General features: G+C 48.2%; 1 protein-coding gene across 1 annotated transcript in view; it reads left to right on the top strand.

The window, feature by feature from the left end:
* The window catches only part of Tmc3 (transmembrane channel like 3), a 35685-nt gene that overhangs the window by 16326 nt on the left and 4048 nt on the right, over window positions 1-15311 (top strand). Inside the window, exons 12-21 of the mRNA XM_075952439.1 lie at window positions 704-782; window positions 1973-2218; window positions 2763-2891; window positions 3991-4058; window positions 5770-5898; window positions 8751-8861; window positions 10072-10197; window positions 11065-11143; window positions 12832-12874; window positions 14379-14634. Coding sequence (XP_075808554.1) covers window positions 704-782; window positions 1973-2218; window positions 2763-2891; window positions 3991-4058; window positions 5770-5898; window positions 8751-8861; window positions 10072-10197; window positions 11065-11143; window positions 12832-12874; window positions 14379-14634 — 1266 coding nt within the window. The remainder of the gene's footprint in view (window positions 1-703; window positions 783-1972; window positions 2219-2762; window positions 2892-3990; window positions 4059-5769; window positions 5899-8750; window positions 8862-10071; window positions 10198-11064; window positions 11144-12831; window positions 12875-14378; window positions 14635-15311) is intronic.

A 15311-nucleotide genomic window follows, 5' to 3' on the forward strand; every position in this document is an offset into this window, starting at 1 on the left:
ATCACCCCCCCACACACACAGAACCCGCATTCTTTCTGCCGCACTAGGGTATCTAGCAGGCTGGTCCAGGGATGGCTACTGTAGGATCACCTGGGGAGGATGCAGGCTCCAAACCCCATCCATACCTGCTGAAGCTGGGTGATTCTCGTAATCTGTGATTTGTTTTGATTTTACATTATCATGTGAGGGGGTGTGTGCGTGCGTGTGTGTGTTTAACGTGATGCTTGTGGAACTCAGAGGAAAACTCATGAGAGTCACCCTTCTCTTTCTACTGTGTGGCTCCCGGAGACCAAAGTCAGGGGTCAGGCATGGTCTCAAGAGCCTGTACCCTTGCCGGGCAATGGTGGCACACGCCTTTAATCCCAGCACTCGGGAGGCAGAGGCAGGCGGATCTCTGTGAGTTCGAGACCAGCCTGGTCTATAGAGCTAGTTCCAGGACAGGCTCCAAAGCCACAGAGAAACCCTGTCTCAAAAAACCAAAAAAGAAAAAAAAAAGAGCCTGTACCCGCTGAGCAATCACGCCCTATAATCATGCCCTATAATCTATGGTTTTTCAATGACACCCAGATAACTGAAGGAAAGCCACGCGCCGCAACCACTGCCGTATTATCATGCGTGTGATGACTTGGAACTCTCTGGAAGCCCCAGACTGCTGGTCCTGTGTGCGATCATCTTGGTTCTAAGATGTCTTGTGATTTTTCAGGGTCCTGGTTCTGTATCTAGGCAATCTCTACAGCTTGATCATTGCCCTTCTGGACAAAGTGAACAGCATGAACATTGAGGTGAGGGTCCGGATGGGACAACGCCTACCGTCACTTCTGGGTGGGACCTGTCATAGCTGCCTAGACTGTACAGTACCTGCCATCACTGCTCAGACTGCATAGCCTCCTCCCTCTGCTGCCCAGACTGGACAGTCACCTGCTACCACGGCCTACACTGAATGTTGACCCAACATCAAGGCCTAGACTGAACGGTCCCCCACCCATCACTGTCCACACTGAACAGCCTCTTGTCATCTCTCCCCCTCCTCAGCACCCCATGTCAGCATCTTCGTCATCTTTGTCCTCTTTACGGCTTACATTTGTGTCTCGTATGGCATATCTCAAACCATGCCACTGTGGTCCTTTTAAGACGTGGAGAAAAATTTAAGACCCACTTTCCAGATTAAAAAAAATTATCAGTGCTGTTATGAGAGCCTGGGCTGTTGACACCGTGTTTCCTTGGGCCGTGCTATCTTATTTTTATGCCTCTATCGGGAAAGACTGTCAGCAGCTCTTTCAGATACCCCCAGGAAGATGCACAGGCCACAGGCACATGGAAAGTGGATGCCACAGCAAACAGTTCAGAGTATGCTCCAGGTCCAGCCCCACAGAACGGCTTTACTGTTTATTTCAACCCGCTCAGCCTTCCACAACACCCTGAGCAAGAGGGAAATGGGAGGAGACACAGGGAGAAGTTTTCTGAGGGTCATTCACACAAAATACATCATAAATTTCAGGAAATGTGGACCAAAGAGACTATGGAGAGCCGGGGATTTGAAGTCACATAGACCTTGGTCCTTACCTGCCACTTGTTAGAATTCTGTCTGGAGCATTAGTCTACCACTCCCTGAATCCTTATAGACTTGATCTAAAATCCCCTTGAGGTTAAAAAGGGAGGAATGTATCACCTAGAACCATTTCTGATACTCATTAGGGAACAGTGGACACTGTCTGTTTCAGCTGGTGTCTTGTGGGTGTGGTCACTTCCAGTCAAATAGTAAAAGGGAAGGAAAGTAAGAAGAGAGGAACAAGGGGTGAGAGAAAAGGAGACTAGAGGTGGAGAAAGAGATGGGGGAAGAAGGAGAATGAGGGATGGAGGAAAAGAGAATAGTTACTTCAAAGCAATGCAGTGGTCCCCTTCATTTATCTTGCTTACAAACATGAAAACGTCCTTTATTTCTTCCTTCCTTCTCCCCTTCCCATCTCAACAGGAAGCGGCTACCAAAAACATCACAAGCCATTGGGCAGATCCTTCCACATTCTATGCCACCAGAACGGTGCCTGAAGCGCAGTGGCCCACACCTGGGGAAGGAGTGGAGCTCAGGAGAAACGCCAGCACGTGGGTCTTGGAAGAGACAAGCATTCTGACTACCATCATGCCCCACACAAAGGCCAACAAGACGGTGCCCTACATGCAGAGCCCCCAGGGACAGTGCTGGGAGACATACGTTGGCCAGGTGTTTCCCTCTGCCCCTCCGGAAGTCCCTTCAACACCCCACCTGACAACTCTCGGGCGCATCACTGTTCCTATTTCATAGAAAACCATCCAGCAAAGTTTTATTGTCTTAGGTTCCAGGTCTCAAAATTAATCAAAGTAATCAGAGTAGAGTTGTTGGGGAGTAGTAACTAAGCAAAGTCCTTGTAAGATGATGACCTTGCCCTCATAGGCACAGATGGGGAAACTGAGGCACACATGGTTAAGAACTTGTGTTTTAGAACTTCAGACCTCAGGGTCTTCCCAAGTTTTGTGTGGATAGTACGGGCTTTGCCTTGTGATCCAAACTCAAAGTAACAGATACCCTCCAAACAGATGTGGTAGGAGCCCCTCCCTCTGCCCCTGTGCTGTATAAAGATACGAAGGGAATAAATCAGATGGCCCCTGACTCTGGCTCCAGGGAAGGGACAGAGACAGGGTGGACCAGGGGGGATTGTGGAGAAGACAGAGATGGGGAGGACTATGGGGGGCGGGGCATAGTGGCAGCAGGACCCGCTGTGTTGCAGGAGATGCTGAAGCTGTCGGTCATTGACATGCTCTTCACAGTGGCCAGCATCCTCCTCATCGACTTCTTCCGAGGACTTTTCGTGCGCTACCTAAGCGACTATTGGTGTTGGGACCTGGAAAGCAAGTTTGTAAGTGGAGTACTGTGTGCTTGGGGACGGTTCTAGAACTAAGTCCACCTTCCGCTGCTGGCCTGCTTAAGAATTAGTCAGGCTTGTGTTGTATGATATTTTCTGGGGAGTCTACTTCTGCTCATCTCAAATAGACACTAGAAGTGAGTCCATTCATGTCTAGCTTAGTGAACCTATGAGACCTTGGGGTTACTTGTGAGGGCATGGGTGAAGGGTTACTTGTACCCATGGGTGATTTGGGCAGCTACTTCACCAGAATTCCCACGCCAGCACTGTTGAGGGAGCGGGGGGGGGGGGGGGGAGGGGGCGCTACATTCCCGGCACCCGGCCACCCGCATGGCTAGCTTTATCTGAAATAATTACACGGAAACTGTATTCTTTTAAACACTGCCTGGCCCATTAGTTCCAGCCTCTTATTGGCTAACTCTCACATATTGATCTAACCCATTTCTAATAATCTGTGTAGCCCACGAGGTGGCTTACCAGGGAAGATCTTAACCTGCATCTGTCTGGAGTGGGAGAATCATGGCGACTCACTGACTCAGCTTTCTTTCTCCCAGCATTCTGTTCTGTTTACTCCACCCACCTAAGGGTTGGCCTATCAAATGGGCCTAGGCAGTTTCTTTATTAATTAACCAATGAAAGCAACAAATTAGAAAGATATCACGCCCACATCACAGCACAGGTGATGACAGCAAAGCGTGCTGCACAGCTTACAGACACCTGCGCAGAAGTCTTTGGTCTCCTTGGTAACTGCTTGTATAACCTACGGGAGGGCCTCCCGAGCCGCGGACATTTCATGAGCCTCGAAGTCATGGCTTTCCTAAGTCCCTTGACCCTCCTCCTTCCAGAAGGGAATGATTTAGTCCAAGAAAACTGCTACATAGGAGCATGGCCCCAGTGAGCAGAGTTACCTCAAAGGGGGTCACGAGGGAAGAGGAGGGGGCATGCAAGGCTAGCTCTTGCCCCTGCTTTACATTTCACCATTTGCTCTAAGTATCTGTAAGAGCAAAGAAGTCTGTCCAAGTGGCCACATAGAGCCGCTGTGTACAGAGGACTTACTGGCTTTGTTTTCAACGCCAATGTTTTTCTCTACCAGCCTGAATACGGGGAATTCAAGATTGCGGAGAATGTGCTCCACCTAGTCTACAATCAAGGCATGATTTGGTAGGTCTTAAAGCTGCTTCAGCTTCGCTTATGTCTGACATCTGGGCTAAGGTTTCCATGAGCCCAGGTGGACCTATGAACAATCACCATTGGGAAAGAGTATTGACAAGGGGACTATTTCTCAGGCGCGGTCATTTTATCGGTGACTTTCTGAGGGTTTCCAGGAAAGAATGACAGAGAGGGTGGTTCCTTCTTGAACCACTTCTGGTTGCAGCCCCCCCCCCAAATGTCTGCATAGGAAGTGGTGGAGTCCCTCAGCTGGGAGGGGAGTAGTCCAGGAAGAGGGACTTCTCGCCAGGAAGGTGTCGGGGACTGTGTGGGACACTCAGATCCAAGCCCCATGTTGGGCATTTCCCATCATTTCTTTCATGTAGACATGGGGGCCAGATGGAGAGCTATTTTTCTGAATAGCTGGCACATCCTAGCAGATGACCAAGGCCCTGGCAAACCTCTTTGCCTGGGGCACCTCCAACCAAGTAGATTCCATTCCTAGGGGCACCAGGCACTAGCAAGGGTCATTTTGTCATTTGCTCCTCAGTAGTGTGTGAGTGAGAAGGAAACACGGAACGTGCCACAAAACCACTTAGGAGTTTATTAGAGGGATGTGCACAGACCTGGGAAGTCAGTGTGGAGAGGGAGAGGGAGAGGGAGAGAGCACGCTCCAGCTCTACCTATGGGACTGCAAATGACACTGTAGGTCCAAGTACCATCAGTAAAACAAAAAGAGGAAGCTTGGATATTCCTTACATTCAGAAAATATAATCTCCTCCGTCAGTCATAGAACGCATAGGGAACCCCATAGTGTAAATCCGGTGTTTGCAGTCATTTGCACTATTTATTTAATGTGTGCTAGGTCCCCAGCACACTGAGTTAATCTTTACTGCAACCCCATCAAGTCACTGCAGTCCTGGAATGCAGTGAGAAACGAGGCGGCAGAGGCACGAGGAGGCATGCCTGCCAGAAGAAAGCAAACATTTGTTCTTAAAACATTCTTACTTATTAAGCACTTAATTTTCCGGCCACTAACTCTGAATTCCACAGGGATCAGTTCAATTGCAAATCCAATACAAATTGATTTTGAACCAAAGCAGAGGCCCTGGGTTTTGTTTTGCGTTTGACATTTGCACCTTGGCAAGATGCCCCAGTGTCCCTGGGGTGGCTGAGTAGTGACTCCCCGTTCACTTTCTTTGCCCTTAAAAGAGTCCACATCTAGACCTAGGGTCACTTTATTGGCATCATGTCTTCCATCAAATTGATGAATTTTCCTAGATTTGCCCTCCTGATCTCTCCTTTTCACAATTTCAGAAGCATAAATAAGCTAACAAGTACACGGGTGCTAAGAGCGACGGACAACAAAAGTTGTGGGGGGCGGGGTTTAGCCTGTGTCGATTCGGTCTGAAACTCAGTAACTTATTAACTTAATTCTTGCCCCAGAACTGCAAAGTCTAAAGTTTAGACTAGGATCTAGTTCTCCAGTGTCTGCTACTCTCCAGAGAAGGCCTTTCCCTTTGCTAAACTAGGAGAGGGACAAACACGTTACCATGGCTCACTTGCAGGGACCAGTGGTACCTCTGGGATGTGGAGACGGTGTCTCAGCCCTCCAGAGGTTTCTGTAAACATCATGTCTGGGGCCCTTACTCCGCCATAAGGCTCTGGAACACAGCCCTGAATGTGGACACACACAGGCTGACTTGACCTTCTGCCATTGCAGGATGGGGGCCTTCTTCTCTCCGTGTCTACCAGCCTTCAATGTCCTCAAGCTCATCGGGCTGATGTACCTGAGGAGCTGGGCAGTGCTGACCTGCAATGTCCCCCACCAGCAAGTGTTTCGAGCCTCCAGGTTGGTTAGTGGGCGTGTCTGCCTTCGGCTGAGACCATATGTATCCTCTGAGCATGTCTCTTCCGACAAGGGGGCTCCTAGCACAGTGCCCATCCAAACCCTGCTGTTTTTCTACTCAGTTACCACCATGAAGTCACTGCCTATGCCTCCCCCTTGGAATCAGTCATAATCCCGTTACAATTTTAAAAAAAATGGCGGGAAGGAGAGAGAGAGAGAGAGAGAGAGAGAGAGAGAGAGAGAGAGAGAGAGAGAGAGAGAGAGAGAGAGAGAGAGAGAGAGAGAGAGAGGTGTTACAGAGGAGGGAATTAGTGGAGGGAAACCAGTGGAGCTGGCTTTTAGAGGGGCCTTGGCGCATGCGTACAGAAGCCACGCAGCACAAGGCAAGCAGATTGAGACTGGCTAGGTATTTGCCTGATTTGCCTGAGCACTGACAAGCACAACCTGACCGGTGACGGTGCTCAGGCCAGCAGAATGCCTGAATGCTAACACATCCCTTTAAAGCTCTTGGCACGTCTGTTCTTAAGTTTTTATTAACCTCTAGGGACTATTTGGAAAAAAAAGAGCACAGGTTAGAAATTACCAGGCTTGGACGTTCACAGGCTGATCACAAAGGTGCAACCAGCATCCACATACGAGCAGAACGTGAGTGATCCCCAGAACACATCACTTCTCCTTCCTGTCGCCCTGATTTCTCCAGAACTAGCTGGGTTTGCCTGGTTTTGCCGCTTGTGCTAAACGTGACACACACAGAATGTGTTCCTTTGTGTTCAGGGCTGTTGGTTTGTTTGTTTTTCTTCACTCAACATTTTGTTTTCCTTCCTCGTGTTGCTGAGGAAACACACACAACTGGCCTTCACATTTCTTTATCTGTATTGTGGCTGCTCCCAGATGCTGACTGTAATGCCCAACACCCATGACCATCTTTTGGTCAGGCGCATACCACAGGGTGGCAGGCTGAGGGTTAGAGCCCGGATACATTGGTTTTCACAGCTGGTGAAAAGTTTGAATTGTTCTACAATCCTGACGCTGCTTACTCTTTCCTGCATTTCATCTTAGCCACATGACTGAATTCATAACACATTTTGAGTCTCCTGATTAGACCTCAGTTACAGTGTTTTGTCACATAACTATCTGACAAATTAATTATCACAATAATTAATTAATTAATTAGCTGTAGCTCTGTCAGTGGCTATCAAATGTTTTAACATGACCTAGAAAGCAATCAATCTATTTATATTTTACCTGGTGACCAGTATACATTTATGCTTATGTTTGGATATATGTAGTTTTATATATTGACATGTAGTTAATTTAATCTGCACCTCCCAAAGACCCCACAAAGGCAACCACGCATCAGCACAGACTGCAAAGGGTACAAACATTAGCACCTACTTAACGCATTCCATGCAGGACTTCTGGTTAAGCCCTTTTTGTCAGAGAATGGGGAAGATGGGGAAACCAGCAGACAGGGTAGTTGAACATCACTAGACCAATAAACTATATACAAGGCCTCATATATCAAATTGGTCTGAGTCACTGTTGGGGAAGCCAGGCTTTTGAAGGCCCTGATACCAGCCTGGGACTATTTACTCTGAGCAGTAAGGGGCAGAGAGAAAAATGTCATCCAAGGCAGATGGTTGTGGGTCTCTTCCCGAGACCCAAGAGGCAAGCTCTAGGCAGCAGCAGGAAAGGAAGGCACCAGACACCAGTGTTTGAAGTTACACTGGTCAGTCAAAGAAAGAGAGCAAGTGCAAAATGAATTCAGGCTCAGCAAAAGCAGCAAGGGAGCCAGTCTTGTGGACTGTCTGACCAGGAGCTCTGTAAGAGATCTTTTTATTGATACACGAAAGATCATTTAGCTAGTGGATTCCCGAATTCACTTATCTGAATCTCTTATCTGAACTCGGAGTTGTCCTACGGAACCATTACCTAAGCAAACATAGTCATTATAAGAAGTCCAGGTGTGCCCGGAAGGTCTCACAACTGAGATTCTGAAATCTCCAAGATAGAGCAACCCCATAAATCTCAGATAACAATCACTGATATTTACAAGAGATAATTCCAAGGCCTAAGTGGCCATCCCTCCAGAGGAAATGCCAGGTGCAATGGCCCTGTTAATATTCCACGACAATTAGGTAGGGCCCCAGGTGTGTGGGCAGCAGTTCTAAGATTGCCCCCTGTAGCACTAACTGGGTAGAGGCTGGGCACACAGGGGTGGAGCCACTGCCATCACCTTCTTGGCTTACAACTTACAAGTGCCCAGCCACGGTTTGTGAAGTGAATTTGCTGGGCTGGAAGCCTTTTGCTGAAAGCTGATTTCCAGGTTTCTATACTGCGCAGGCCCCTCACACACAGCACAGGTGTGTGTGTGTGTGTGTGTGTGTGTGTGTGTGTGTGTGTGTGGGTGTGGGTGTGTGTGGGTGTGTGGGTGTGCGCGCGCATGCGTGCGTGAGCACTCAAGCATGCACATCCTCACTCAAGCACATGCTGGTTTATGTATGTATGCAAGTGCATTGCACATGTGTGTGCGTAAGTATGGAAGGCAGAGTTTGATTTTTCTCAGTTACTCTCCACCTTATGGTTTGCCAGTTTGGCCAGCCTGATTAGACAGTGAGCCCCAGGGACTCTCCTGTCTCTGCCTCTTGAGTGCTGGGATTTCTAGAATTATTACAGATTAAATTCACTCAGGTCCTCTTGCTTGTACAGCAAACACTTTGCCAACTGAGCCATCCTGGCCCCTCATTAGGGACCAGTTCCATCTCCAGAGGTGCTGCCTGCCTCGGCATGGGTTAATAGGATGTGCTCACTCAGGCTCCAGAGTGAATGCTATATGATAACTGGTCTTTCTGCAGATCCAACAACTTCTACCTGGCCATGCTCCTGTTCATGCTCTTCCTCTGCATGCTGCCAACCATCTTTGCCATTGTCCACTACAAACCGTCTCTCAACTGTGGCCCCTTCAGGTAACACACACAGGAAAAAAAAATAAGTAAACAGATCGATGAATATAATGTAATATTTTTAAGTAAGAGGAAAAAAAGAAGCCTAGTATGGTTCATCACACCTCTAAATCCTAGTATTTGGGAGGCTGAGGCAGGAGGATTGTCAATAGTTTAAGGCCAGCCTGAGATCCCAAGTGTTATGGTAAAAATAAAACAGCGCCATTCCCCAAGGGGCCCACGGGCCATGGCAGGCAGTGAGCCCCAGGCAGGGAACCACACTGTGGGTGAGAGACATAGACATGGATAGGCACACACCATGCAGAATGAGGTTGGATATTTATTTAGTGGGTTATGGAAGAGAAGGGAAAGGGGGAGAAGGGGGAAGAGCACAGAGAGAGGCAGAGAGAAAGAAGGGGGAAGGGGAGAAATGGGGAGAAGGGAGCAAGGCAGAAGCTGCCTCAGAGAGAGAGAGAGAGAGAGAGAGAGAGAGAGAGAGAGAGAGAAGATCTGCCTGCCTTAGCAGACTGGGGGGCATGACAAGGGGCGTGGCTTGTCTCTTAAAGGGACAGGACAGACCTTTACACCAAGTAAGACTCTGTCTCAAAACTGAAAATGTTCATACGAGAAATATACAGACCACGCAGGTTGTATTTATGTATTTAGGAATATATGTATATACATATATACATATGATAGCAATCAATAAAATAAGACATGATGTGTTTTAAAGAGAGCAAGGAAGAGGTCTATAATAGGTTTGGTGGGGAAAAAATAAAAGAATAAAATGATGTAATTATACTATAATCTTAAAAGAAAAAAAGGAAGGAAGGAAGGAAGGAAAAAAGGAAAGGAACAGCTGTATACAAATCTATATGGCTGATGTCTACAGTATCTCACTGTACAGAAATCTCAACCGCGGTCTTCATTGATGCCTAAGCCAACTTAATTTTGACACCCAAACCCTTGGAGGTATCTTCATTTGCTCATTAAAAAGTCAGTGTACTTGTACTGTGATCAATTGCCCACCTCCAGTCCTACTGGGTAACTAAATGACTACTTCACAGAACTTCTGGAAACATTAGGCATCTTTGCCATTTGGAGATTTGCCTCCAGCTTTTGTAGCTGGTTTGGGAGCTCCACCTCTAGACACCCAAACAATTTTTTGATAGGTCTTGAATCATTCCATAGCCAAAAGCAGTCACATCCAGAATTATCTTTTCCTTTCTCACAGTGGGCAAGAGAAGATCTATGACATCGTGTCAGAGACGATAGAGAATGACTTCCCTGCATGGTTTCACATTGTGGTGGGACACATCAGCAGCCCCGTGGTGATACTCCCAGCGGTACTGCTTCTATTGTGAGTGCTACACCTTCCAGCCTCCAGGGGGCATCACTCCTCCCAACCTCCAGGGGGCACTACACTTCCCAGCCTCCAGAGGCCATCATACCTCCCGGCTTCCAGGGGATACCACATCTCCCAGCCTCCACAATCTGTCATAACTCTCAGCCTTGAAGGGGCATCAGCCCCTCTCAGCCTCCAGAGGATGTCACACCCCTCACCCTTCAAGAACAGCTCTGTGGTGTGTGTGTGTGTGTGTGTGTGTGTGTGTGTGTGTGTGTGTGTGTCCACATGATCACACTGCTGTCCAATAATGAAATGACATTAATCCATCCAGAAATCACTTACAGGAGTTGATGATCCGAGCCACACTTTAGAGTGGCACAAGCCACCATGCCACAGAGAGACATCTGCATAGTGACTGATTCAACCACAGCATCTGGTGGATTACTGTCGCCACTATAATGGGACGGGATACTATTAGTACCAGTATAGTATTCTGCAGCAATGCAGAGAATTTTGAAATGCCATCATTCCGCTGAGTCGCTTATGTTTAGGAGTGCTTTCAGGGAGAAGTAAAACAAGCACCTATCCCTACCGCTTGATTGGCTGCAAAGTGTCTGCTGATCTTGGTACCTCGTTTTTACTGTCAGGGTGCAGAAACTGAAGGCAATGGGAGGGAGGGAAGGCAGATACATATTTGTTCGGGGTTCAGGAGTCAGTGGGCAGCCCATATCTGACCTGGGAGCGCTTACTTCCTCTGCTGCCTGAGTAGGACTTGAACGCTAAAGAGCCAGCTGAAGCCCACTCACTGTTCCATGTCCTTCCAGCCCACTCACTGTTCCATGTCCTTCCAGCCTGCTCACTGTTCCATGTCCCTTCCAGCATGCTCATCTACTACCTGCAGAGCATCGCCAGGTCCCTGAAACTCAGCAGCCAGCAGCTCAGGATGCAGATCCAAAACGTAAGCATCATCTGATCTCCGCTCTCATCCCTGGCGATGTCAGCCCTGGTCATATGCCTGTACTCTCTCCAGCAGGAAAGTGCAAAGGAACTCAGACCCTCAGGTTCTAGCATCACTTGGCCACGTACTATGGTACAAAGTGGCTACCCATGAAGTCCCCCCAAGTGATTTCTAAGAACACCCCGTGGGTTGCTGACATTTGCTGGGAGCAAGCCTGCTCACTTGAGTAGTCTCAAGGTGCCAGGTACCTCTGCAGACTTTAATAGACTCGTGAGGAGCCACGCTAACCTAACCTGGGTCAACTTTAACCCTTGAGCCCCTAGGGCTGTTTGCACCCTAAGCTTCCCTTCTCCTCTTTCTAATCCTTTAGATACGGCCGGTGTGAACTCCTTTCCACCTGCGGTTCACATCCTCTCCTAAAGTAACCAAATTGCGGCAGATACTTCCAGCCCTTCCACAACTACTCCTCTGTATCCCCTCCCTTAGGGTCTGGAGGTGGACAGGGAAGCATCCAGGGTACCAAATTCAAGGAGGCTTTCTCTGGGTCCTGTCTACCCTGCCTTTCTTAACACTGAGAATCATACTTCCTTAAGTGTGGCATCCTGGTCACCTTCTTTGTCTTTACCGTCATTGAAGATCAACTCCCTGCACCCTTTCCATGAAGGAAAGAAAAACAAATGCTCCCATAAATCCAAACTTCTGTAAAGGGCTAAAAAGCTAGCTTTGTGAAATGTCAAGTTAGAAATCCCCTTCCAGCTGCAGAGCATTTTGCCCGTGGATATTTCCCTAGTGGCTGATCTGTATTTTCTTTGAAACTGAAGCCACATCAGGCTGAGCCTCCCAAATCTAAAGATCTGAATTCTGAATTACTTCAAGACCTGAAAGTCTCTGGTCATCAACATGAGGCCACGAGTGGAAAATTCTACACCATGAAAATGTTTTGTGCCCAAAATTATAGTATTCTATAAAATCATCTCCAGGCCGCATGTACAGGTGAAGAGAAAGCGCTAAGATAACCAGAATATGAAAACTACAGGTCCCAACTCCTTCAGATACAGGATACTCTGCCTGACTTGGCAGAATGTCACACACCCATGAATTAGTTGTCCTTACAGGAAACCCATCAGGTGCAAAGCCTTGGCTCTTCCATCTTGGTACTGATTTACTCAAGTAGCAGGTCCAGTCTTGGAGGAGGCCGCTTATTTGTCCTGGCTGCCCAGAACCAAAATAACCACACAGAAACTGTATTATTTAAATCACTGCTTGGCCCATTAGCTCTAGCTTCTTTTTGGCTAACCCTTACATATTAATTTAACCCACCTCCATTAATCTGTGCATCACCACGAGGACGTGGCCGACCAGCAAAGTTTCAGTATGTCTGTCTCCAGCGGTTCCATGGCTTCTCCCTGACTCCGCCCTTTTCTCCCAGCATTCAGCTTAGTTTTCCCCTCCAAACTAAATTCTGCCCTGCTATAGGTCCAAAGCAGTTTCTTTATTTATCAACAGTAATCACAAAATACAGAAGGAAATCCCACATCACCGTCTCCATGACCTGAGCATTCTGTTCTCATTGGTGCTATCATGCCCAAGGTCGGAATGATAGCACCTAAGTCTTCTCTCTCCCCAAAGTAAAACGTTAACTGCCTCCTCTCAAACCCCAAGCAAACTGATTCTTGTTCATATTTCAGGCAAGATCTGAAGACAAGAAAAAAGTTGCCCAGATGGTAGAGGGTAAGTGAATCTTCAAATACAAATGTCTACTCTCTAAGTTGATAGGCATTTTGAGAAAGGGCAGAAGGCCTACCACTTGTGAAAATGCCTCATAACCACTGCGGGGTTTTCACAAGTCAGTGGGCACACTAAAGAAAAACCAGGGCCATCCACAGCTCTGGGCCCTTGATTTAATCATGCCCAGGCATGTAACTAAGCCCTGGACCTCTGTCATCAGAAAGGGGCTTTGAAACAGGAGCGAAAACTCAGTGTGGTAGGATGGAAAATGCTCAAGAATCTGCATGTATGGCCACATGGTGTATGTCCTCTCAGGCACCCATCTCTTCCCATGTGAGCCCACATCCCAGGCCTCTACTCAGATCTTCTCCGTACGTACTACCTTCACCTAGTGATGCCTGGCAGGCAGGCCTGGCTGCTGAAGCAGATTCCAGAGTAAAGATCCAAAGTCATAGATTCTCCAAGGCCATACCGTCTTTCCTCCAGTTCTCTAAACTCAAACCCATCATGAAGAGAAAGCTAAGGCCCAGAAGAGACGAAAAGTGTGAAGAGCAAGATTTGGTGTGGCTAGAAGGCCAGACTTGAGGGTTGGGAGGTGGGCAGGTATAGCTTAAAACAGAGGCAGTGACCCTGCTTCTTAAGGCCACCAGTAGAGTGCACTGAGGATGCTCGGTTGGTACCACCGAGCTGGCGCACAGCCCACACTACCTGCCATGGTACTCAAATGTTGTCATGAGCCAGTCACTGTGACTGTTTTAAGGTGAGCTATCTGGAAGAGAACTCATCTCCTCTAGGAGACTCAGGCCTAAGCATCACACCCCAAGGTGACTGGCTTGTGCTATAAAACCCACTGTATCTGTTAGAGATGACTAACCAATCAAGAATCATTGTTTAATCTAGGCAGAGCCTCCCCCAAAGCAGGATCCACAGAAACTTTCTCAATCATACTCCCTTGCTTTAGGAGTAGGAGATTATACCCTGTAGTCTTGGGGTTGCCCTGGGTTCCTCGAGTTCTCACTTAAGCTCCCTGGATACCTTATGGGTTCACTGTGTTTGTGGGTGCGGCTGACACCTATAGACTGCGTTTTTATGATAGTCCTGCAGCTGAATCAGCTTTGTGTCAGCCAGCCTTCTGCCGGGATAACAAACACCCGGCATCACTTTCTTATAGAGACAGTAATGTCTATCTTGGCTCACAGTTCCAGGTGCCAATCTGCTCCACTGGCCCCATTGTTCAGGAAGGGAGTACACCACACTGCCAGTGTTTGCCCAGCAAGTCTGTTTACCCCACAGTCTGAAGCAGAACAGGTTCTCACAAGCCCCTCAGAGAATATGACCCCTATGACCAGAGTACTTAACCACCAGGCCCTAGTCTTAAAGGTGCCACTTTTCCCTGCCCCAAGAGTACCAGCTTAGGGACCAGGTCTTAGCATACGGGCCTTGTGAAGGACTTAAGGATCAAAGCATAGTAAAGCTGGGCATGTCATCTGCTCCCCTCTGCCCGCAGCTCGAATCCAGACTCATGAAGAAAGCACCAAGAGGCTTCTAAAGGAAGGTGACCTCATCAGCCAGCTGTCCTCAGCATACTTGGCAACGCCCCAAAACAATGGCACCATGGTCAACTTTGACTCTCTGAGTAGCAAGAGCCTCAGGATGGAGACGGTCACAAGGTCCCTGCCCCAGAGTCCTCGCCAAGGGTCCAGGGACCCCTGCTCTCCTCTTCCAGGTGGATCCAGATCAAAGCCAGAGCAGGACTCCAGCAGGTGAGGGTGACCTCTGACACAGAAAGGAAGTCGACTTCTTCTGTCATTACTGGTGGCAGGACCAGAAGAGCCATCAAGAGGCTGGGGTCCTTGAACTCCAGGTCTAACAGAAGGAGTCAGAAGACAGGGACCGCTGGGACCCTGAGGATGTGGGAAGTGGGAGGGGAGGTCCAAATTTTTCAAACCTTACATTACCACAGAATCTGTAAGAAAATCTTTCTTGCTGCCCAGCATACATATTTCTGTAGCCTATGAAAATAAGACGGCTTTTTAACAGTTCGTGTCCCCAGACAGGATTTGGGGGTGCAGAAGCAGAAGGCACAGCTCAGCACCATTGCCCTCAGTAGCCTCAGGAGTTCCCCCCAAGAGTTTTAAGAACCTGATGCAGGCCGAACTGTGATCTGCAGCTTCCACCTTGGGAAGAATTTCAGGACTAGCCAGTTTATGAAGTGGAGCTGAGGCTAGAAAAGTCATTTCAATACAGGCTGAAGCAGGAGGGCGAAGTGACAGAGAGGTACACGAAGGAAAACTAGGATGTACTGGAGAGCAGGGGTGTGGACTCCTTTGTTTTTGCTTTGTTGCTGTGTTTGTTGCCATAGGGGTTGAAGTTATTATACGCAGAGGGCTATTAGGAAATTTAGAGGAGATTCCTCCGGAACACCTGGCAGGATCGCAAT

The sequence above is a fragment of the Microtus pennsylvanicus genome, chromosome 18, assembly GCF_037038515.1.
Source record: "Microtus pennsylvanicus isolate mMicPen1 chromosome 18, mMicPen1.hap1, whole genome shotgun sequence".
Lineage (NCBI taxonomy): Eukaryota > Metazoa > Chordata > Mammalia > Rodentia > Cricetidae > Microtus > Microtus pennsylvanicus.